Source organism: Crocodylus porosus, unplaced genomic scaffold (genome assembly GCF_001723895.1).
Source record: "Crocodylus porosus isolate Cpor-Errol unplaced genomic scaffold, CroPor_comp1, whole genome shotgun sequence".
Lineage (NCBI taxonomy): Eukaryota > Metazoa > Chordata > Crocodylia > Crocodylidae > Crocodylus > Crocodylus porosus.
Window position 1 is genome coordinate 2,765,927 of NW_017728933.1, and position 23,448 is coordinate 2,789,374.

The 23,448-nt window shown below is 39.5% G+C and overlaps 1 protein-coding gene across 2 annotated transcripts; it reads left to right on the forward strand.

Moving 5' to 3' along the window:
- The first annotated feature begins 270 nt into the window (after positions 1–270).
- Positions 271–22,703, forward strand: TIA1 (TIA1 cytotoxic granule associated RNA binding protein). Of its 2 annotated transcripts, XM_019545968.1 has the most exons (13): positions 272–375; positions 8,240–8,336; positions 8,746–8,844; positions 9,604–9,658; positions 9,830–9,862; positions 11,138–11,225; positions 15,097–15,172; positions 16,655–16,763; positions 17,500–17,595; positions 17,695–17,779; positions 18,704–18,827; positions 19,333–19,475; positions 20,542–22,703. In XM_019545968.1, the coding sequence occupies exons 1-13, from the start codon at positions 350–352 to the stop codon at positions 20,663–20,665; spliced, it is 1,155 nt and encodes a 384-aa protein (XP_019401513.1). In that variant the 5' UTR covers positions 272–349; the 3' UTR covers positions 20,666–22,703. The 2 variants fall into 2 exon arrangements, with proteins under 2 accessions (XP_019401514.1, XP_019401513.1); XM_019545969.1 differs by lacking the exon at positions 9,830–9,862 and having other exon boundaries at positions 271–375.
- The last annotated feature ends 745 nt before the right edge of the window (positions 22,704–23,448 follow it).

Below are 23,448 nucleotides of genomic sequence, written 5' to 3' on the forward strand. Positions count from 1 at the left end.
AACAGACAGGCGCTCCGCAACTAATGCAATTACCCCAAAACAAAGCGAGAACCAGCTGCATTAAGGAAGCAAAGGAGGCGCATTGCGCATGCGTCAGACGATGGCGGCGGGGATTAGGCCCTAACTTTGGCGCATGCGCACAGCAAGAGAGTTAGTGCGCATGCGCCCTCGGGGGCGGGGTGGAGAGCTCCACGCGCATGCGCTTGGTTCCCTTCCTCCGGCCGCCGGGCCTTTTCGCCCGCCGCCGCCGCCATCTTGAGCCGCGTTTCGGGCTCATTGTCCGCCAGGCGGGCGCGGCGGGGCCGCGGCGAGAAGACCCGGGGTGGGTGGTGGGGGCTGCGGCGGAGCCATGGAGGATGAAATGCCCAAGACCCTGTGAGTGGGAAGGGGCCGGGCCGGGTTCCCCCACCCCCCGGGCGGGGTTTGGCTGCTGCTCCTCGGTCCCCCCTCAGGCGCCCGTGGGCCGTCGCGTTCCGTACGGCCCCGCGGGGTTCCCGGCTCCTCATTCCCGTGGCAGGGGGGCGCAGCATGGCCCCATCCCCCCCCCACACCTGCTTTGGTTCCGTCCAGCCCTGCTTCCTGCCCCAGCCCTATCCATTGCCTTCCGAGGGGGGGGCTCTGCCCTGCACCCTGCCATGCACAAAGAGGGGCAGGCAGCCTGGCAGAGCTCCCTGCTGCTGCAGGGGAGTCTGGCTTACCTCCTTGCAGGGTATTGCAAAGAGGCCTGAGACACTGCAAAGCCTCTAGCAGAGGGGAGAGGCTTTGGATCCTTGCGGGGAGCTGGAGGGCAGCATACAGGGGCCTCCCTGTTTCTTCCTCTCCTTTTCTCCCTCTAGGCATCACTTGATCTTGCCTCCTCTCTTCCAGGAGGGTTTGGTTCTCTGCAGGCTGCTCCTCGGGCTCCCTGGGTGGCCTTGCCTGCAGCTGTGGCCATGTTAGTTTGCCCTGGAAACCTGCAAAAAAGGTCCTGTAAATGGAGTGTCTCAGTGTGAGCCTGAGCCCAGACTGAAGGCCTGTGTAGGTAGCCCAATACCACACAGTGGGTTTCAGAGCCTTTCCCTAAAAGACGGTGTAATTAATTGAGTCCCCAGTACTGTATATACACTTGCACAGACAAGTTTCAAGAACTCGGTATTTCAGAGCCTCTTGTGTGTGTGCTTATATACCTGTGTGTGTGTATGTGCATGCCTGTGTTGCTCATGTGTCCGTGTGGGTGCCTGTTTGTGTGTATATATGCATGTGTATGCGATAGGCTTTGAAATGGGTCACGTTGAATGAAAACTGCCAGCCCAGCTGTTTCAGAAATGTCCAGCTGGGATCCACCTGCATAGATCCCGAGTTATTCACCATGGTCATGGAATAACATTCTTTTGAAATGAGCTGGAATCAAGGATAGCTGTAATGACCAGACCTTTCTCATTGGGTTAGTGCTCATTGCACTGCACTGAAAATCCTGCTGCTTTATCATTCTAGTTAGCAGTTGTTTGTTTAGCTGACTCCATGTGAAAGTCATGGAAGAATTGGCAGTGTTAATCTTCTATTTAGGTTTCTTCCTTCTTCTGACAGACTTTATCTAAAGTCATTTCTGCTGCTTACACTTCATGATTTCACTATTTTCTACTAACTTGGACTCTCGTGTAAGCTGCTGCTATTTATCACATCTTGCCCTTAGCGTTAATATAGCTGAGGGAGACTATTCCTCAAGGTGAGGGCAGAATTTCTGCAGTTGCCCTTAGATGATGCTTTGCACGTATCCCATGGGCGCAATAAATAATCACTACACAGCAAAATGAGATTAGTGTGACCTGTGCCAAATCTTTTGGTCCAAGTTTGCCTACATGATAAGTACTCTGACTATAAAAATAGAATATTATCTTTTAGATAATATTGTAAAAGTAATGAACTTTCTGATTAATTGATTTCAACTGCTTGGAACATCTGGAAGCAAATGGGTCAGAGCTTCTCAATCCCACCCCACATATGCATGTTTTAATTTTTCACTGGTATACCTTTCATTTTTCCCATAGTGGTGAGTTTCTTCTCTGGAGTCTTGATTAATGCTCTCTTTACTTATTCTGAGTAGACGACTTCTGCTTTGAAGAATGAATAGCTTGCTCTTTTAAATACATATGGCCTGTTGGAGGGAGGGAGAAAACTCAGGTGTGTTTCCAAACTGCAAAAATTGCTTTTACAGAAAAGACTGAGAATGTTATTGCCATGAATCCATTTCAAGAATGTCATTACAATTAGGTCATCTAGAAAATGGTCATTGAAATTTAATTTAATCTGCAGTATTAAACAAATTTACTCCTCTCATTTTTGCTGCAACACACTTTCCAGCATGAGAGTCTGAAACTCACTCAAAGAGTCTTACTATATAGTAAAGTAATAGTTTTACTAAAAATTCTTTCTAGGGATGGGTTGCATCCTAATTTTCAATCATATGGTCTTGGAACAGTGTGATAGGACACCAGGGTCTTTTTTCCAGCTTCTTAATTTTATCTTGTTCTTTAAGCTCTTTCTGGAGGTCATAGGTTAGCTTAAAACACCTTCTTCCCATAGCGATAGCTCATATAATTCTCACTTTTGGGGGTGATTTTTTCCCACACAAATCCATATAACAACCACAGTTTTCTAAATGTGAACATACAAATTAATTACAGTACAGCCAATGTTCTTGAAATCTGCTAGGACAGATTGCCTGTATAGCTGTTGCTTTATTTAAAATATAAAAAATATTTTCCTCAGAAAGATCAGATAGGGTTCATGTTCTGTTGTTCTACAATGCTATTCAGAGATCTACACACTGATAAAAATGAGGTGTGGGTTTTTTTGTGTGCAGCCATCCTTGTACTAGGTAGCTTCTCTTAATGAGCATCAGATTAAGTACAAAGAGGCATACCATTTAGGGAAGATGGAAGTTCCTTACATTCCCATGCAGTTAGTCTTCCTGTCTCAATGTTAGCCAGTCTACCTGATGGTCAGTGACGTGTTAATGCCTAGTCTTGCATTTGGTGGACGCATTTATTTCTGACTTGGATATGGCACACAAGAAATGCAAGACTGGACCCTTGTTTATTTTTTAATGTGTTTTTAATTGTTCTTTTGCACTTCAATTTACATGTGAATAAAACCAGTAGACGTGGTAGAGCATAGAAATGGATGAGACAAACATCCATCATTAGCATAGTCAAGCAGTTGAGCTATAGCAAATAAAATTAATTTACGCTCCCTCAAACATGCGTAGTGCCAATGAAATGGGTATTTTTGTTCTGGGAGAGGAAGGGGGTTGCAACTGTCTTGTCCTTCCCAGGTCACTAAGGTTAAGGAGGCTTTAGGCTGCAGGTGGTGGTGGCCAGTTTGAAAGTGTGAGGTTCCCCCCAGTGAAGCTTGGTGTTCTCTCTCTGCCATAGCTACTGTTTGCAGTTCATAGGCATGTAGCATGTTTTAGACCCATTTTAGGTTCCACTGTTCATTCAGTTGTAACACTCAAGTTCATGCCTACATATTTGTCTGATTTCATGGATTTAAGTCTACATAAGTTATTTCAGCGTTAGTCCATAGAGCAGGGGTGTCAAATTGATGGAGTCCCCTGGGTTGGATCCATACCATTGGGTTCCTGGCAGTATCTGGGTGAGCAGTGGCAATGGAGTGAACAGTAGGTAGGAGGATAAGTAGGGGGTGCAAATAGCAGTAGCATAGTGAATACTGGTGGGGCAAATGGTGGTAGTGAATCAGAAAATTGGGGTTGGAAGGGACCTCAGGAGGTCATCTAGTCCAGCATTTATCATGCTGTGGATCATAAGAACATATTAAAGGGTTACAAACAAAATTTAAAAATGGATTCTCTGAGAAAAATATGGGAAATGGTGGCTTTTCCCTTACAGGCTGGCAGAGTTCCAGCCTACAAGGTACTGCTTGGGCTACCCATGTTCCACATATACCTGCCCTATCCCTTACACTGGGGGCCTGGGGGTGGGCAGCAGCAGGTCAGGAGTGAGGGTCACCGGATCAGGACTAGCCATCAGCGTTTACAAATGAGTCCTAGTACAAAGAAGGTTGAGAACCACTGATCTAGTCCAACCCATGCTCAAAGTAGGACCAGTCCCAACTAGATCATCCCAGCCAAGGTTTTGTCTAGCCAGGTCTTAAACCTCCAAGGATGGAGATTCCACCACTTCCCTAGGTAACCTGTTTCAGTGTTTTACTATCCTCCCAGTGAGAAAATTCTTCCTAATATTTAACCTGTACGTCCCTTGCTGGAGCTTGAGGCCACTGCTGCTTGTTCTGTCATCTGCCACCACTGAGAACAGTCCAGCTCTGTCCTCTTTGGAACCTCCCTGCAGGTAGGGGAAGGCTGCTGTTAAATCCCCTCTGTCTTCTCTTCTCCAGATAGATAAGCCCAGTTCCCTAATCCTCTCCTCATAAGCCATGTCCCCCAGTCCCCTCACCATTTTTGTTGCCCTGTGCTGGACTCTCCGATTTGTCCACATCCTTTCTGTAGTGGGGGGCAAAACTGAACACAGTCCTCCAGATGTGGCCTCACCAGTGCTGAAGAGAGGGGAATTATCACTTCCCTTGACATGCTGCCAACATTTGTACCGATGCTGCCCAGTTTGCCATTAGCCTTCTTGGCAACAAGGGCACATTGCTGGCTCATATTCAGTTTATTGTTCACTGTCACTTCATGGCCTTTTCTGCAGAGCTGCTGCCCAGCCAATCAGTCCACAGCCTGTACCGGTGCATGGGATTATTTTCCCCTTGGTGGGGCAAGTAGCACTGTGCACAGCCTTGCTTCCCCCCTGCCGATGGGCATCCCCAGTGGGGCCTTGTAACTCTGATTTCTACAGCAGGCTCCACCCCTGAATTTCTGGGACTGCCTGGAGCCCCCAAAGACAGATTATGTGTTTGACATCCCTGCAATAGAGTATCTTATTTCACCAATTGTCCAGTTCTGGTTGTTTCACGCAAGCTGTCATTAACTTCTTTCCTCCAAGGCATCACATGCGCCACTCATGCCCCTATCTGCTTTGGAATGCTATTGTTTGCATTGCATTCAGCACAGATGCATTTAACAGGCTGGCATTAAGTCTGTCTTTTTTCTTTTTTTTTAAATTGGTACTGCTGAATAGTCAGAATAATATAATCTACCATCTATCTTCCAAATGATTGGCTTGATAATTGTGCCTTCCCTTCCATTAAGCTTTCCCAGTAACATATCAGAGAATATATTTAGAATGTTATGGATTCAAAATATTAGTCCTGTGCTACTTCTCAGAATATAAGTACCTGGCATTAAAATAGAACAGCTGTTCACATTCAGTTAGTCTGAAGTGGTTGCTGTGGCGAGCCATCTTTCCTATAGTGTCTTCTAAATAGCTTGTCATAGCGCACATTTTTTTAAACATTTGAAAACAGAGCAAACGTTATTTTAAAACTAGCTGGGTTAAGGTATATGAAATAGTTGTCTGATGTATAGATCTGCTTTCAAGCTATCTATAGGCTTCTTTAAAGCACCATTTCCATTAACTTGGGCCAGCTGCTACCTGTTGGAATGCTGAACACCTTTCATACCTGTTTCTTGTTAACTCTTTGAGAAAAAAGTTTTAATATTCTAGACATGCTTGGTATCAGTCCAGACTTTGCATGTCATGCTTCAGTCAGTAAGTTGGGCAGAGAGGAAAAGTTATTAACTACTCAAGAAGACCATGATGAGAAATAAGGGAATGAAATATTTGTTTGTTACTATACTTGTCTTCATTTTTCTGACCATACGTGCACGTTTTAAACATCCTACCTTAAGGTTTTGCAGCAGCTATCCTTGCCCACTAGGAAAGCATTGGCTTTTCTTGTGCGTGTTATGCTGTTTGTATGCCTATTCAGACTTTCTGCACATCTACAAAGACATTCTCAAGTCTGTGCGTAGAGAAAGGAGATGTTAACTTTTTTGTTTTTTTAACCTCACTGACACTAAGGCTTAGGAAAACAGGTAGCGTGATTATGCATGTTACAGTTATTAATCCTGCAGGGATGCATTTTTGCCATGTGCACTAATGTAAAGTTTTGTATGGCTGCCAAGCAGTTATCTAACAACATACAGTCTTAGGCAGGGATTCAAGTGTAACTATCCAGCTGAAGAGCTGCCATCCAGGCGGAAGTCAGTTTTGTAGATTTTTGGCTTTTTAGGCAACTTTGACTTACAAGCCAACTGTTAATGAAGAAAACCACATGAAGGTTGAACTGCTTAAGTGGCTTGAATTACTTGATACGCCATCCTATTCAAAGCCAAGTTTTAAATAAGAGGCTAGCTATTATCAGTGTATGTGATGGACATAGACTAAGGGGTGCTGCTTAACTTGGTTATCAAACATCAAAAAGTAGTTATTCATCTTAACTTCACTTAATCACCTGGCTGCCTTATTTGAAAAATATTGCTAAGCCACAGGGACAATGTTGCCTTGGCAAAGCAGATTCTGATTGTGATGAAAGTTTCTACAGGAATATCACTAAATATAGAGTACAGTATTATTTTTTCATAATGGATCAGGTCTTTAGGCATGGACTTCTATGGAGTAACAAAAGAGGGTATTTGTGTGATTGCTTTAGCCAGCATGCATAATTCACCCATTTCTTGTCTAGTCATTCTTTGTTTATGAGAAGCATGGTAAGGAGCTCTCGCTTTATAGTTCAGATTTATTGCATTTTTTTTCCAAACCATAATGCAATTACTACCTAAGCAATTTCCAAAGTAGGTACAGGTCCATGACCTGTTTGGAGCTCATGTGCTATGCTAGCAAGCACAGGTATAAACAAGAAAATCACTATTTGTACTGACAGGATTTAATTTAGTTTATTTTGTAATGTCATCTGCCACACAGGAAAAGTGCTGTTAGAGAAATCTGTATTTTCTGTACACTTTTCAGACTCAGGAATTTTCTTTTGACCTTCCTTGTGGCTTGACCTCCTTTTTTTCTATTGCTGAGGTTGCAAAAATGCCATGGAAGCACTGTTCAAAAGGCATTAGATGCTGACAGAGGTGAAGAGGAGCTTTAGGCTGTCCCTCAGCACAGCCTGGTAGCTTCAACCCTGTGAGGTTTCTGCTTTGAAGCACATGTTACGACCATTAAGAAATCATGACTCTTGTCAGAAGAGAGTTAACAGACCTCTGAATTTTTCACCATCACATGCTATTTACAATCATCTGGCATATAACACCAAATTAAGACAGCCAGCAAGGTCTGCATAACTGAACAACTACTGTAAAACATTTTGCATAAGAATCTAACCAGTATGGGTTTCACTGGTTGGTTCAAGTGGTATTTTTGGAAATTGCCCATTTCCTGCACTTCGGTCAACTATAAACTAAAATTAGGGTCTAAAAATATAAAAATAATGCAGTATTGGCATATGGGATGCAGTAGGAAATGCCCTTTGTTTACAGACCTTCATTTCCCTTTGCTGATTTAAGTTTCTGTCCTGGTTTAAAACACAGTCATTTGAAATGTCTTGCATTTCTGCTTTGGCAGGCTAAGTTGCCATTAGGAGGAGATGGGGAGTTACTATGTTAAAAAGTTTTGCTTAGTGATCTGAGAAGGGGGCTGAGGGACCAGGACTTCAGGGTTCCCTGTTTAACTGGCCTAGTGGTTTTTTTGTTTGCATTTGCGTTTTTTATCTGATACTTCTCCTTTCCTTGCCTTTCCATGTGTTTAGTGGAGGGTTGCACTATTCATTCACTTTTGATTTCCTCAGGGGTCAGGGTTTTGTTTGGTTTTTTGGGGGAGGAACTACATTTTGTATCCCAGTAATTGGAATTTGTAAATAATAAAAATGATACTTTAATTAAATAAAATCTTCAAATACTTGAGAAGAGATGCTAATCAGTTTTAGGGTCGGTTTATTAATGAATGATTATCATTCTTCTTTATTCCCCCACTTTGCTTATGGTATAGGCTCTGTAAGTCAGAGGCTTTCTTTTGCTGTATGCTGGTGCCATGTATTTTGGAACAGGGTTTCAAACTCAGTTGACTGCAGACACTACAATAGTTCAGTAATATATATGGAGACAGATCATTCCTATAATTTAAGACAGAATTGAGGTGCCTGAGGATTTGTGCTTTGTTCAAACCATTTCTTTTGTATGTACCAAACTAGCAAAAGTTCTCTGTTATCATGTTTAATTATGCTGAAGGGGTAAATAGAAGGGACACTTAAATAGCTAAACTTCTCTTTATTCTATTAGATACGTAGGGAACTTGTCAAGAGATGTGACAGAAGCCCTGATCCTCCAGCTGTTCAGTCAGATTGGACCGTGCAAAAACTGCAAAATGATCATGGATGTAAGCGTCTCTTTTTTGTCTAGCTGTTTGCCTTCTTGTAACATAACAGCCTTCTAAAACATTCCCCCAAGTTTAACTTTTCATAATCTTCCTAGAAAACCAGCTTGATTATAAAGGAGGGTCCTGGGAAGCATAATGGCCTGTTAAAGCAAATTTCAACTTCATTTTTGTTACTGTATAATGATGGGTAGGATGTTTTTAGGGGCAGAGCAGTCTAGCTGCAAACGTTTGTTTGTTTGTTTTACTTCAGCGGGAAGTTACTTAAAAAACAAAAGAAACCAAATGGCTTTGAGAAGTTTTTTTTTTCTGTACATTTCATCTCAATTACTAAGTCTTTCAGATGTAGAAGCAGATGCCAAATACAGTTAGTGAAATCTGAAAGGGTTTTAATAACCTGCTTTTCAAACAGACGGCTGGAAATGATCCATACTGTTTTGTGGAATTTTATGAGCATCGACATGCAGCTTCAGCGCTAGCAGCTATGAATGGACGGAAGATAATGGGTAAGGTAAGCTATCATGTTTAAAGGGTGAGTTGTGGTGGAAGTATGTGTTTTGATGTATCAAATGATGTGCATGAAATATCTCTTTAGACTGAACCAGAACTGCATCACAAGTTAAACACTTTGTTGTGTTTTGTTAGTTATGTAACATTAGAACTTAATGCAAGTCTTCCGTCCACCCCATTCTGGTGGTAAAGCTGAATGCTAGCTGTGGGAAGAGTTGAGTAGAGCTGCATGTGAGAGTAATCACTCTCTCATCCCACCACTACAAAAATCTTTCCCCTTGTTGCTGTTCCCTCTGCACTCTCTCTTTCATCTTTCACCTGCAACTACTCCAGTGTGCTTAAATCCTGTCCTGGGGAAAGAATCTTATCCCTGCCCACTTCCCCTTCTAGTATGTCAACAGCCCTCAGAGGTATCCCACTTCTGTTGTGCAGTTCCAATTGAGAGGGAAGCTGGGGTTCATAAATGGGAGGGAACAGAGAGTCAAAAATGTCATAATAAACATCTTACTTTTGCTCACCTTGAGAGTAAGAGGCTAGCAGAGTAAGATTACTCAAAAAAAAAAAAAGTTACGTTTGCTGTGGAATGGTGTAATATATCTTGACAGAGAACATAATAGTCTAAGAAACTGGAACTTCTCAGCTATTTTTTTTATCACAGACTGATTTATCTTGTGCCCCTGCAGTATAAGAAATAAATGCTAATAATCTTTGAATTTGGTTGTAATATACTTATTGTAACATTAGCAAATAATATTTGCAGGAGGTCAAAGTGAACTGGGCAACAACCCCCAGCAGCCAGAAGAAAGATACCAGCAGTAAGTGTCCCTTATGCTTTGAGTTCTTGCTATGTTTGCACAAATAGTTTTTAAGTATAAGCCATAAGCACCATACTAATGTTTGCAGTAATGTTTTGATCGTTATCCTAAGATATTATTTAATGTGTTTGTGTTAATAAACTTAAGAACAAATCTAATCTTTGTCATCAGGTAGTACCGTTGTCAACACACAGCGTTCACAAGGTAATTGTATCTTCTTAAACATAAAATGAAATCTCTCAAGGGTTTCCACTAATCACCCAAAGCTATATATGGGTTTTATGTTCTGTTTTTTTAGTTTTGGTAAGGCCTCCCTCTCCTGTCCTATTATTGCATCAGAATGTGATCTAGTAGCCACTGTTTCACTCTGGTGCTGCCTCCTTATCCATTTGACCCCATCTGTCATGACTTCTAGAGTTTTCTTTCAATGTAAGGGCAAGATTATTAGCTTTCTTCAAGGCTGCTGTCTGTGCTGCTCCATACAAGAGTAACTAAATGGCTCTTGAAATTGGGTTTGTTCGTTTCTTCCTTTCATCCCTCTTCATGGCAACCCAGTGTGTTGCTTCTCTACTTAGTCAGCCTTAAACTACTTTTAAATTGTTGGGTTTTACTGAGCTACTGTTGCAGTAGGTTTATGTTTCCTGTCTGCTTTTATACAAATGAGTCTGTGTAGTATTTAAAAGTGCTCTATGAAAAAATGTTTAAAAAAATGCAAAAACTCCTTAGATAAGGGATTTTTATTTCTCTCCAGTGCTCTTTATAATCGCTCTGACACAAACTGAAGGGATTACTGTTTCCGTTCTGTTGCCTTCAGTCTTAGTTCACTTGCACATGGATTCACATACATTGAATTCACATGGATTCACATGGTGTAATGGCTGGGCAACCAAAACTGTTGGCTTTTGAGAAAACTGTCATATTCTTTAACATCAAACTGTTGCAATGCAAGGTATTTCTTTGATTGTTCTTCACAAAATATGATTTAAGCCAAACGTTGTAGCTAGGTTTAATAGCTGTCCTGCTTGGAGCAAATTTTTTCTACTTTGCTCACAAAGCCACTAGACATTTCAATTGGTAAAGTTTTGCCTAATTAATGAGCTGTATATAACATTTAATTTTAACATTAGCATGGCAATACTAAGATTTTGAAGTAAACTTTTTCTATGAAGTAAACATTTACATGTGTTTATAGCAAAATGGTGACTGGTTATGAACACAACTGTAAAAATACCAAAGTCAAATTAAAGACTTGTGTCATCACAGCAGTATCCTTAAGACTGTTGCTGTAAGGTCACCAAGTGATGGCTGTATTAAAAACAGTGATAAGGATTTTTCAAAGTATTTTAGACAAAAAGGATGCCAGTTTTTATGTCTCTCTCAATATATGGAAGCTGATATAATGTGAAATTGCTATGCTGCTACTGTCACCGGGAATAGTCTTCAAATGTGTAAATCACATTTTTTCTTTTTCCCAATAAGACCATTTCCATGTCTTTGTTGGAGACCTCAGTCCAGAAATTACAACTGAAGATATAAAAGCAGCTTTTGCGCCATTTGGGAGAATATCGTAAGTAATTGCATAGGGCAGATCAAATAAACATGCCTCTTAACTGGAGACGAGCTTGTGTTTCAGTAAGTAAACGTTCATTCAGTTTTTAAAATCCCTGCAACGCTGGAGTATACATTTAATCTTTCGTTCCTAAAGAGACTTTAGTTGAGGAGGAAGCAGAGGTGCATAAATAGGCTCATCTACTGGCACTTTGATCTGCTTCATTAGAAAAATGATGTATTTACCTTCTTTTTTGGTTCACGTTGCAGAAATTCCTGTCTAACTCAGAATTTCATACTGGAAGCTTTTTGCTTGTAACCATGGGTTATACGTTTTATTCACCACTGACAATCAGATGTGTAATGATTCCTAGTAGTAGCTTAATAGGAATCTAATTCTATCAGCATATTGAACTCCTGTCAGACTGCGTTTTGGGGTTGATAGTCTAGATGTGTTAAACAAGTGTTCTGTTTACTTAAGTAAGTAGTCAGTTATATTTCTACTTAAATAATTTTATTGGCTGGGGGCTTTATACCCACCTTGTGGCAATGCAAAAACCATAATGAGGTTAGGCTTCATTGTACTGGACTTTTGTCAGAAAATTCTCTATAACAAAGGAGCATAGAGTCTAAAAGATGGGATCTCTTGGGTGGATGATACAGGTGACCTGAGGCAACAAGGAGAATAGCCTGTGTGAAGTCATGGGTGATTGATAATAGAAGTTGCAGCTCTCTACTGCAGTGTTGTACAGTTGCCACATTCAGTGTTTGCTGTAAAGCTTGAATTTTTGTCTGTTTTTTCAGAGTTGAAGAGTTTTTTGTTCCTAACTTTAAACAACTTTTTGATTCCCTGTGATGCTAATTATACTGGGCCTGATGCTTTGTGATAATAAGCAGAGTACTTTGAAACATTTAATCAGAATAACTCTCTTCTCACAAAATCTGCTGTATTAGACTGGTGATTCTCAGCCAGGACTGTGAGTCACCCTTGGGGTGCCACCAGATCCTTTGAAGGGTGCCACAAGGTGGGAGGAGATAAGCGGATAGGCTAAGCCGAAAAGCCATACTCAGGGTTGTCCCTGTCTAGATGATCCCCCTACCCTGGCTGCCCAGCCCCTGCGTAAGAAGGTAAACACTCTAATATATACATTTGTTTTTGAAATAGGATGCCACTTTGTTCAAATAAGGTATGGGGGAGTACCTCCAGCCCAGTGAGGGGTCCCTTCAGTCCAAAAAGGTTGAGAAACACTGCCTTAGATTTGACACCTGCTAGATTTCCTGTTATGGGAATTAAGGAAAAAAGATCTGGAGATCCTTGTGTCAGAGAATGCTACCTTTGTGCAGATCACATAGTTTTAGTTAGTGTAATGCTATAAATACAGCCTGCCTGTTTCTTAGGTGTGTTGCTCTATGTGGCTGAACATGTGCACTCATGGATAGCTGAGGGGGTCTGGTCACTTCTAAAATAGATCCACAGGCAGAAGAATGAAATGTGGGAAAAATTTCCCTGAAACTCTGAAAGACGTTTTTTATAAACTAGCAGACCCTTCAATAATTTGTGGATGACCATGGTATGAATAGGGCGGTTCTGATTATTGTTTTAAAGTGCAGCCTTAAGAAAAGAGTTTGGCTGTCCTGAACTGGAACTGAAACTTTGTAAGAGCTCTTAAAGCATGCAGGATTTCTGGGCTTTTCTTTGTGTTCCAGGAAGTTTCTGGATAGTTTTGAATCGCAATGTAGTGATAGAGCATTTTTATCCAGATTCTAAGGTTTTTCTTCAGTCATCTTTAAAATACTTCGTGTGAGTGACTCTTATAGCTTTCCTCTGTGGGGTATTCAGAGCACAGTTGTAAGACTAACTGGCTGAATTGTCATGGCTGCAGAACTTCTACAGATTGTCTTGGCTGGGGCTAATTTGTCAGAAAACACAATGGAATATTGTTTTATCCAATGACTATAACTGATTTAAAATCCTAGCTTTTGGGGCTTTTGTCGGTTGTTGCTCTCATATAGGAAGGGGTTAGTTGCAGGAGGATGGAACTTTATAGTTACTAAGTTCAATTTGAAGATATCCATGCTGTTTACAGAAAGAAAAAGGGAGATTTCAAGTCTTAAATGTAACTCATCTTGGTTAACAGCTATTTTCTGGAAATGTGGTGGGTATTGGTGTGGTTTTGTTTGTTTGTTTGCTTTTTTATTTTGATATCTTGATTGTTTTTGATTAAATGTCTTCCTTATAAAATTCAAGGTGAACTAATGCATGATCAGCGTATAAGTATTTTTGGTAACTTTTTTCTATCTTTTTTTATGCACACATACATACATTTTAATTGCGGTCTCCCATTTAAACTTGGTATATGCATGTTTTCACTTGTTCTCAAGTCTTATTTTCTAAGTTTTCAGTTGAGGGTAAGTATAGACTAGTTTTTTTTCCCCCCCTTTTAGGCTGTTCAGAGAAACTGATCTAATAAAATTATACAGATGTCTGTTCTCAGGCAATTTGTAACATATTACCCATATTCAGGCGTTCTTGATGGAAAAAAGAATAAGCAGTATAATTCTTGTTGTTTCAAAAGGGCTAAGCTACTTTTTCTTTTTGTAGTGTCTGGAAGTGGTCTTTTACTTTGGCCTTTCAGTGATCTACAAAGCCTGTGGACGTGTGGGAAAGTATTAGGATTTTAATATAGATTGTAATTATTGTATTTCCAAGGGGAAAAAACTCGTCTCATAAAAGCCTTATATCCTCTTTTCTGCCCTGCTAAGTGTGTTGCACATTTTACACGAGTTGATCTGAACCATCTCATTTTATGAAGCTTTGAAGCTACATTGCATGACTTCCTGACTGTTTTGATTTGTCTTGTTTTATCAAAAGTGCCTCTGTGTGTGGGGGTAGGGAGGGCAGGGTAAGGTAACACATGTGGGTTAACATCTTGATACTTGGCTAACTTGTACACAAATCGCCTGAGAAACACAATTTAATTAGACATTCTACAAGTGGGGTTTAGCTATTGTAGCTGGGTCTCTCTTATTTTTTCACTCAATCTCAAATAATAGGGCTCTGGTTATTTTGCAGAGTGTCTCTGAAGAATGGACAGAATTGCCATGGCTAACTACAAGCTACAGTTCACAGTGGACAAACGTTGTAGTTTTCTTATTTACTTTTATACATTTTTGCTCTTTATCTTTTGTAGTTTTCAATCAATCTTGTATGATTGCTGTTTACAAATGCAGTTTAAAGTTATATTAGTATATAGTTTAAAACGTATATGTTTTTAGTGTTTTATTTTCTTCAATAATGCAACCATTTCTGAAAATGTTGATTTTTCAAAATTTACAGCTGCCCACAGTCCAAAAAGGGGGTAACGAATTGACCTGAGAAAATTAAAGAATTCAGTTAACAGGCGACGTATGCCTTTTAATTCCTATTTTTTCATTTTTTCTCTTTTATATTTTTAATGAATAGGTAGAATGTGTTGGCAAATAGCAAGTTTAAAACTGCGTGGTTAAAGAGAGCCATTCAGCTAATGTTAGTCAGCTTTGTGGCTTTAGTGATTCATTTGAATAGCTGCTTTGACCATGCTTAGTGTCTTAACAGTATGTAAACGCACTTTGAACTGGGAACCAACTTTTGTAACATTTACATTAATTAGAGAAGCTATTGATTTGCATGTTTACAAAATTAAGTTTAATTTTGCTACTACATAACAAGATATTAGTTAAGTTCTGTTTAGAAAAGGAGAAAATTGCTTTGAATGTTGCTGGCGAATTAAAGTGTTCACTTAAATAGAAGGCGAAAGATGAAAATGTGCTGTGTGTGTGACTTAAATTTTCATTTTATTGTTGTATATTTTTTAAAACATTCTAAACTGGCCATTGCTTCTGCTTTTTAGAGATGCACGAGTGGTGAAAGATATGGCAACAGGAAAATCCAAAGGATATGGCTTTGTTTCTTTCTTCAATAAATGGGTAAGTGACAGTATTGTAGAACTAAGGTGTCTGAAATGATACCAGATAATTTGAAGAAAAGTTAGTAAATGGTTTTGATTTTTTTTAATCGTTTTTGCTGCAGCTTGCCATCTTATAAAATACGGAATACTGTGAGGTTCTGTGTAAGCATATCCAACGTTTTTAAAACTCTGGAGAAGTGGTATAAAAATGCAGAATATGTGCTTTGAGAAACAACGGCTAGAATACTTGCTACTCTCCACAGCTTTTAAGTTGTGCTGTTTTTCTACAACTTTTATACTTTAAATCCAAATTATTCTTGGCTAAAATATTTGTTGTGGGAGAATGATGTCTTTAAACACTTACACTTTTGTTGAACTAACCTCTAGGACAGCTGAGAGCCTCTTTCTTACCCTGTATTATTACCTCTGTAGTGTTTCCCTTTGGCTGCTTCCCCCTCCCTCCCCTGCTTTACCTTTTTGCTTCTACCTATTTATATTTTCACTACATTCTCTCACACTTTGAGCTTCCCTCATTCCTGTTTTCCTGATCTCCAACTATTTTCTTTTTCACTGACAGCCTCTTTTCTACCTTGTATTCTATCACTGCTATATCTCCCTTTATCCTTTTTTTTTTTCCCCCTTGCTCTCTCCCCCTCCCCTCTCTGCTTTACTTTTTGTCTTCCTAATTTCTACCTATTTCCATTCTTCCTGACATCCTGCCACTTTTATCTTCTCTCATGTCTTGGAGTCTCAGAACAGCAGAGAATCCCTATGCCTGAAGAAGGGTGACTGTGCCCGAAAGCTTGTTAAGAACTTTTTTTCCAACTACTCTATTGATCTAATAAAAGATATCACATCTACTCAAAGAAGCTTGCCTGTTACGTAGAGGGGACATTTATGCAGGATTGCCATACTTGTTAATTATCTTTGTCACGGAATGAACATTAGTAAATGTTAGTTCTTTTTTTTTTTCACTTCCATTTACTAGTTTGACTAAACATGGAATCCATATGTAACAAGGATTCCAGCATACTGCTTGCTTAAGTCAGGGTGCTTACAACATTGGCTGTCTCCAAATCTCCATTCTCCTTTGAAAAGAAGAACATCTCAAGGGTGGGATGAGTGTAGGGCAAGCGGTTACATGGTCTCTCTGTTTTGAAGGGGGGAGAATTTTAAAAAAAAAAAGGGGAGGGGGTTAGGCTAACTCAGGTTAAAATATTAGGTCTGAGGGATGACTTCTGTGCAGGGCTGAGGGTAAGTTAGTGAAATGTCATTTGAAAGAGAGCTTCCTATAAACTACATAGAGCAGGCTTACAAAGCAGATGTATATAACCCTCCCTTGGGTAATTCTCAATTTGTCTGATAACTTTATTAATCCTGCAGGGTTCTTACGTTCTTGTTTGTGGTAATTTGGCAGTGTCTTGGTTTCTAGGGTGTTTTGCCACTGCTGTAACAATACTGTTACTCCAAATGATTAATTCACTTTCTTCCTTACGGCTAGGATGCAGAAAATGCTATTCAGCAGATGGGTGGACAGTGGCTTGGTGGAAGACAAATCAGAACCAACTGGGCAACACGAAAACCTCCAGCTCCAAAGAGTACATATGAGTGTAGGTTACTTGATTTCTTTTCATCTTGGCCCTCTATCCAAATTAAAGTAGAAATATGACCTCATAGTTCTGAAGATACTAGCCTTCTATCTTGTGTATGCATGTCAGACAAACTTTTGCTTGAAGAAATAATTTAAAAAAAAATAATACTTTAAACAAATGTCTATAATCCTGTTGTTAACCTTTAATATTTAAAAAATCCTCAGTTGCTTTTTAGCCCTTAATTTGTGGTCTTTCCAGTCAGCTTGGATCAAAAAAGTAGGGTTTGATTTCAGTTCCTCATTCTTATGCATTGGCAGCGTTTCGGTGGGGGTTGGTGCAGATACGGCAGGAAACTGTTCAAATCTCACCTGGTAGAATAGAATAATTGCTTTAGGTGTCTAAACCTGGTTTTATGGGCTTAGGTTAAAAGAATGCCACTCTTAACACTTCACATGTCTACAATTCTTCCATTCAGTGTTAGGAATTAAATTTTGAAGTCATTGTGTATTTTGTATTTATGTCTTTACTTTTTTTCCCCATACCCTCTTGTTTCTTTATTCTGGTTTTAGTGATTGCTCAAATAGGGTAAAATTTAAAATGTACAGGAGAAAATGGACTGGTCTCTGTAGTCACTGCCCCAAAAATCCTGTGAATCCTTGTATTTGTGAACCTCTTCAGATGATGTAACTTGCCTAGGTAAAAATCTCTCGAGTCTTTAAAGGTAAAAAGTGTTTATTTTGAAACTGTCTTTCAGCCAACACCAAACAGCTGTCTTACGATGATGTTGTAAATCAGTCCAGCCCAAGCAACTGCACTGTATATTGTGGTGGTGTCACATCAGGACTAACAGGTATGGTGTTTTCTCACTGTTGATCATCTCCAAAGAAGTGTCTCTGAATAACCACTGTGTTTCCTAATTTGGACTCTATTTTCCTTTTGTACCTTGTAGAACAGCTGATGCGCCAGACCTTTTCTCCATTTGGGCAGATAATGGAAATTCGAGTCTTCCCAGATAAAGGGTACTCATTTGTACGGTAGGTTGGTTGGTTGTTTTTCGCTTGAAGTTGTAACATAGTTGGTTGACTTGTCCAAAGCAGTGGTGACAAATAACCTGAATGTTTCTGATAGCAGTAGCCTAGATGAATAAAACCTGTGTGTACTTTAGAAGGCTGTGTGCTGTACTGTTAGGTTGTCTGGGTGAAAAGATCCTTGCGTTGATGCATCTATACTGGCAAGACTGCATTTCATGCCAGCATAGTGAAACTATGACTAGCCTTACTAGTGAAACAGGCTTTTCCAGGAGAAGCACTTTTTGCCTGGGTCTGCTTCTGGGGTCCTCAGCCAGCAGAGCTGTCTGTGTCAGGGACAGCACCTCTGCATGCATCTGACAGGCCTAACTGTGCTGGCAGAAGTATGTTTTGTTGGCCTGATATTGCACTAAGCTTCATGTCTGTGTGGCTGGTTTTATTCATTTTTGATAATTTTCTCTTGATCCAAATTAACAATCTCGTATTGAATTTCCTTTTTTGTAAACTCCTTGGGGTTGAATTTGAATAGAATTTTTTGAAGTCCTGAAGCACACCTTATAGTGTTCCTGTTTTCTTCTACTGTCCTAAAGCTAGATAATAAAAAATGTAACTTAAAAACTTCAGGTTTGCTTGGGCTGTAAAACAGTTGCCACTCATTATGTGTGTGCAAAACAAGCTGCTCAGGTTTGGCTTTGTGAATTCTGAATCTGTGATAATACTGCAGTATTTGAGTAGACTTGGAAGGATTATAAGAGAAACTAAACAAATGAAGAAGAAAAAATTAAAAGAAAAACAGACTAACTTTTTAACAAAGCTAAAATGTTGGGTCTGTCTTACTTAATAGATCTACTTAAATGATTTTTGGTTGGGAAGTGTCTCTTTTTTACTGGGAGATATATTTATCTTGATCTAACTTCTTTATTTCAACAGGTTCAATTCTCATGAAAGTGCTGCACATGCAATTGTTTCTGTTAATGGGACTACTATAGAAGGGCATGTTGTGAAGTGCTACTGGGGCAAGGAAACTCCAGATATGATCAATCCAATCCAGCAGGTCAGGAAACTTTCCCCTCTTAATTTCTAAAATGGTGATTGTCATTTTTAAATTAATTCTTAACAGATGTGTGTCATACGATTCTTTCTGCATGTTGATTTTTGGAGTGGTGGGTTCTGGATTTTAGGCTGCTGTAGCAACATAACTTCTCATATTCAACTCTTTCTTTCACTGTAGATATCTGCCCTTTAACATATCTGATAATTTTTTAAAGTGTATGGGAAGTTCAGTGGTGTGAAACATTTGGAAGCATTAAAACTTTCCCACATGTTCTGTTTCATGCAGCTAATGGCTTCAGCTTTGCTCTTTTTTTTTTTCAGAGCACTCAGAAAAGTAAACACTGTGGTGAACAACATTACCAGCATTGTTTATGTGGAGGGATACAGGGGGATTTGGAGGGTTTGGGGGTTTTTTTAAGACTAGCTGGATGATTTGTTGATGAAGAAACTGTTTTCTTAGGACAGTGTTTAGCACATGAACTTCAAGACTGTAACATTATTTGCAGAATCAAATTGGATATCCACCTGCTTACGGGCAGTGGGGCCAGTGGTATGGAAATGCACAACAAATCGGTCAGTACATGCCTAATGGCTGGCAAGTCCCTGCATATGGAATGTATGGACAGGCCTGGAATCAGCAGGGCTTTAAGTGAGTACACTTCCTATCTAGTCTTCATGCCTTAAGTCACTCAACCAGGGTGCCAAGCATCCAGGGGGACTAGACCCTCGAGATGTTTATGGAGGTGCTGTGGGGTGTGCAAACATGATTGACAGTATAAACCCAAATATTTAAAATAGGAACATTAGGGTTAAAAACATTCTGACCTGTTGTGGTCTTACTGAGTTCTTTGCACCAGAAGACTTGCTCGGTCATTTTTCTGTAGTCCAAAACTTGAGTAAAAACAAAGAGTGGGTGTTTTCCAAGAGATGCTTTGAGCCTAACAAGGAATGTCTTGATTTTAGCAAAGGATGTCTTGAGTCTAGCAAGGTTGAGAGCCATTGCCATAAGTAAATAATCGAGAGTGATCATGCTTTAACAGGAACACGATAAAGCATTCTGGAAAACCATTGTTGTCCAAGGGACTTCTACCTTGGTAAGATGGTCAAGCCCACTACTTATTTAAAAATAAAGGGACATTTTTAGATGGAATAAATTACCAGAGTTGAACTGTTCCCAAGATAGAGAACATTTATTATTTCTGCAAAAATGCCAGAGGTATCTTTTAACAGAATGGGGGTATTAATGCCAGTTTTATTTAGTGAAAACTAATGTAAAACTGTCTAGTGAAATCGCTTACCTAATTAGGTAAATGGTTCTTTCAAAGGGGTGCTGTTACTTGTCACTGGTAGGTGAAAGATTTGTATGTCTATGTGTTCATACTCTGAGATGGTAGAAACTGGACATGAAAAACTCGCTTTAAAGCCCATGTAGTGCACTTGAGTGTTTGTAACAGAGAACAATTGCTCTATTTTTCAAGGTTCCAAAAAAAAGAAAAGAAAAAAACTAAGAGCTAGCATTTTCAGAGGGGTCTGTAGAGTCTAATGAAGGGTGCCTTGATTCTAAACGCATTGAGAACCACTAGTTTAGGTACTTGGGTTCAGTTTACAAGGTGCTGTTGTTACTGGCTAAGATCATAGTGTTAGTTCTAGGGTTTTTTGTATGCATCTTCTATCTACCATGAAATGACATCAACTGTCTGTTTTCCCCCCAACAGCCAGCCGCAGTCTTCTGCAGCATGGGTGGGTGCAAATTATGGAGTTCAACCACCTCAAGGGCAGAATGGAAGTGTGCTAACTAATCAAACTGGATATCGTATGGCAGGTTTTGAAACGCAGTGAGAAAGCAAAGGACTCTGGAACCGAACACCAGTGGCTTGAGGCTGCAAGGAGTGTCCTAAAGCCTTTGTTTACTTAAAGATTTATCAGATCAAGTCAGTGCAAATGTCAGATACAGTGTATTTATTTTAAAAAATAATTTTGAATCATGAAACTGTCATCCACATTGTTTAAAAAAAACACAGGAAAAACTAGATGCTGGATGTCTGCCAACTTTTGCCTTCTTTTCCTCCTTTGATATGTGTTTCTTAAGATCCTTGTTTGAAACACAACAAATGCAGGGATTACTGCCACTTTTAAATTGGGGCAGAAAATTGCACAATGTCAAGCTTGTTTTCCTCTGAAGTGAAGTAGCGTGCAGTTTTAGTTTGCATTCCTAATGATTTAAAATGTATTATAAGCAGTTGTACAAAAAAGCCAAAACTGTGTGGAGCCTGAAGGTTCTTTGCCATCTTCAGCCTTTGCACAAACTTGTTTTAAAAATAGCCTATTGTAAAAAGTGTCCATCACTCCACTTTTGTTATACCAGGGTTTTCAGATATAAATTATTAGTTTACATTGTTTTTGTATCTAGACATTTTTCAAACAGTTGTCTTTGCCTTATGACAGTTACTTAAATTATCATTAAATGGGAAAATGTGACGATCGGTATAGAATTTTGTGCAAAACACTCAGATGGTTCTAACTATATCACATTTGTGTTCTACGTGAGAAGGTGCCTAGAGAAATCCCTGTTGGGTTTGTTCTAAAGGATTTTTATCTTCAGTGAAACTTTGTGATGTGTACTGGGAAATGCAAAATCCTGTTATGAATATTACTAAAATGTGACAAATTCCTATGAACCAGCTTGTTTTTTTTATCTGTCAATTTCTACATTTACATGTATTTGATTATCATGTAAAATATTTTAGCAAATTAATATTTTGCACAAAAGTGAGCAAACTTTGTATGTTTCCTTATTTAAAGGTAGGATGCAGAGTCCTTGGACATGATTTATGCATAAGAATTAAAAAAATTTGTTTTTGCATGTGAATATCAGATATACATTTTGGTAGTCTTTGAATACAAAGTCACCTGCCCTTGTTTTTAAGAAACTGTAAAAGATGCAGTTGTATGTAGAAAACAATTCAGTCTTGCTGTTTACTGTTAGTAAATTTTACTCAACTAGAGTAAGTTGACTTGATTTTTAACATGTACAATTAGAGCTGTGAAAACTGTAGCATTGTATGTGTAGGCATCAGGCATGGGGTATACAGAGTGCTCCTAGACGGCCTGAAGGACCAGCTGAGTGAAGTATTTTTAATTGTTCAGAGGCCAAAAAGAACCTTTCTATCCTACCTCTTGACCAGCCTTCAAAAAAGCAAAAAATTTCTCATGGTGTGATCTGTTATTTATTATCCCAATTCACTTTTGGCTTCCAGAGTTCTGTTGTTGTTCTTGTTGGGTTTTTGGTTTTCTTTTCTGGTTTTTTTAATTCTCTCATGGCGCTTTAATTGCAGAGGGGCAGCTCCAAGCATCAAGGGATTCAACTTTTGCTATATTGTCAGGCAACAATGTATTTCAGGGTCTTCTATAAATGTAATACTGCTGAGGAGGGTTGGACTGGGCAGGGACAGGAGACTATGTACTGCCTTCCATTCCTCTTCCTCTTCTCCCGTTCCAAAAAAGGGGATAGGGATGATTTTGTAAGGCTACCAGTATTGGAGGGCTGTTTGAAAATTGTGACCTGTTTTATTAGCGAATGGAAGGGGGAGATGGAGTAGGAGGCAAGCAGGCAGGCATGGAGCAAATACATTGGCCTGTACCTTCTTGTAGAAAACACCCTGTAATGTGTGACGGGCCAGAAATGTGTAGATCTTGGAAGAACTATTCTATGCAGCTGTTCTTAAAACTTGGCTTTAAAGATAGGTAAATACAAATGAATTCTTTCTACATGGAAACAGTTTTTCTTTTTTGTCTCCTTGTAACTTGCACACAGGGCATGTAACAAACGCAGCTTAGAAATGATGCATTCTTTCAGAATAAAGTATATCAAAATGCTTGTTTAGGTTCTATGGATTATTCTAGGTTAGGGCTCTTTGGTTACGCAAACACCTCTTTTACTTACTGGTTGATTACCTGTGCTGTATTGTATTTTGCCCAAAGAGCATTCAAATCTGAGTAGGTTCTGAAAATTAGCGCAATGCTGTATTTGAATACAGATTTTTTTTTTTAAATATATATATGCATAATGTGTATTTTTACCTCTCTCTTATCTGCATGAACATCATCTAAATCTTTAAAATGTGTTGTGATTCCTGTCGTTAATGAATATGTATTACCACATGGCTTAATTTAAAAGCAAAGGGTGGGGGGTTCAGTCATTCAAAGTGGGCTAGCAGTTGCAAAGTAACCTTGTCTTGCCTTGAAATTGGCCCCATATGTAAACTCATTGGAGAAGAGCTAAGGGCTGGCCTCTCTTAAAAATGAAATGGGTGAGTAGTTAATGTACTGTGGCTATTTTCCTCTGTAGATGCAGAAGATTTGACCTTTTCTTTTGACCTGGGGCTTAGAATCCTGAAAAGCTTCGGTGGAGACGGGTCTGAAATTAGACAATTTCTTAAACAAGTGAAGGCACAAAATGTTATAGCTTTTCTCTTGGATAGGCCTTTGTAAATTGGCTTTATAAATTGCCTAATCACCTTGGGGAAGTTGCACAATGCTTGTTGTTATATTAAATATTGGTCAGTACTAAGCTTGCTGAGTGAAATAACTCTTGATATGCTGCACTTGGATGTAAGGTGGAT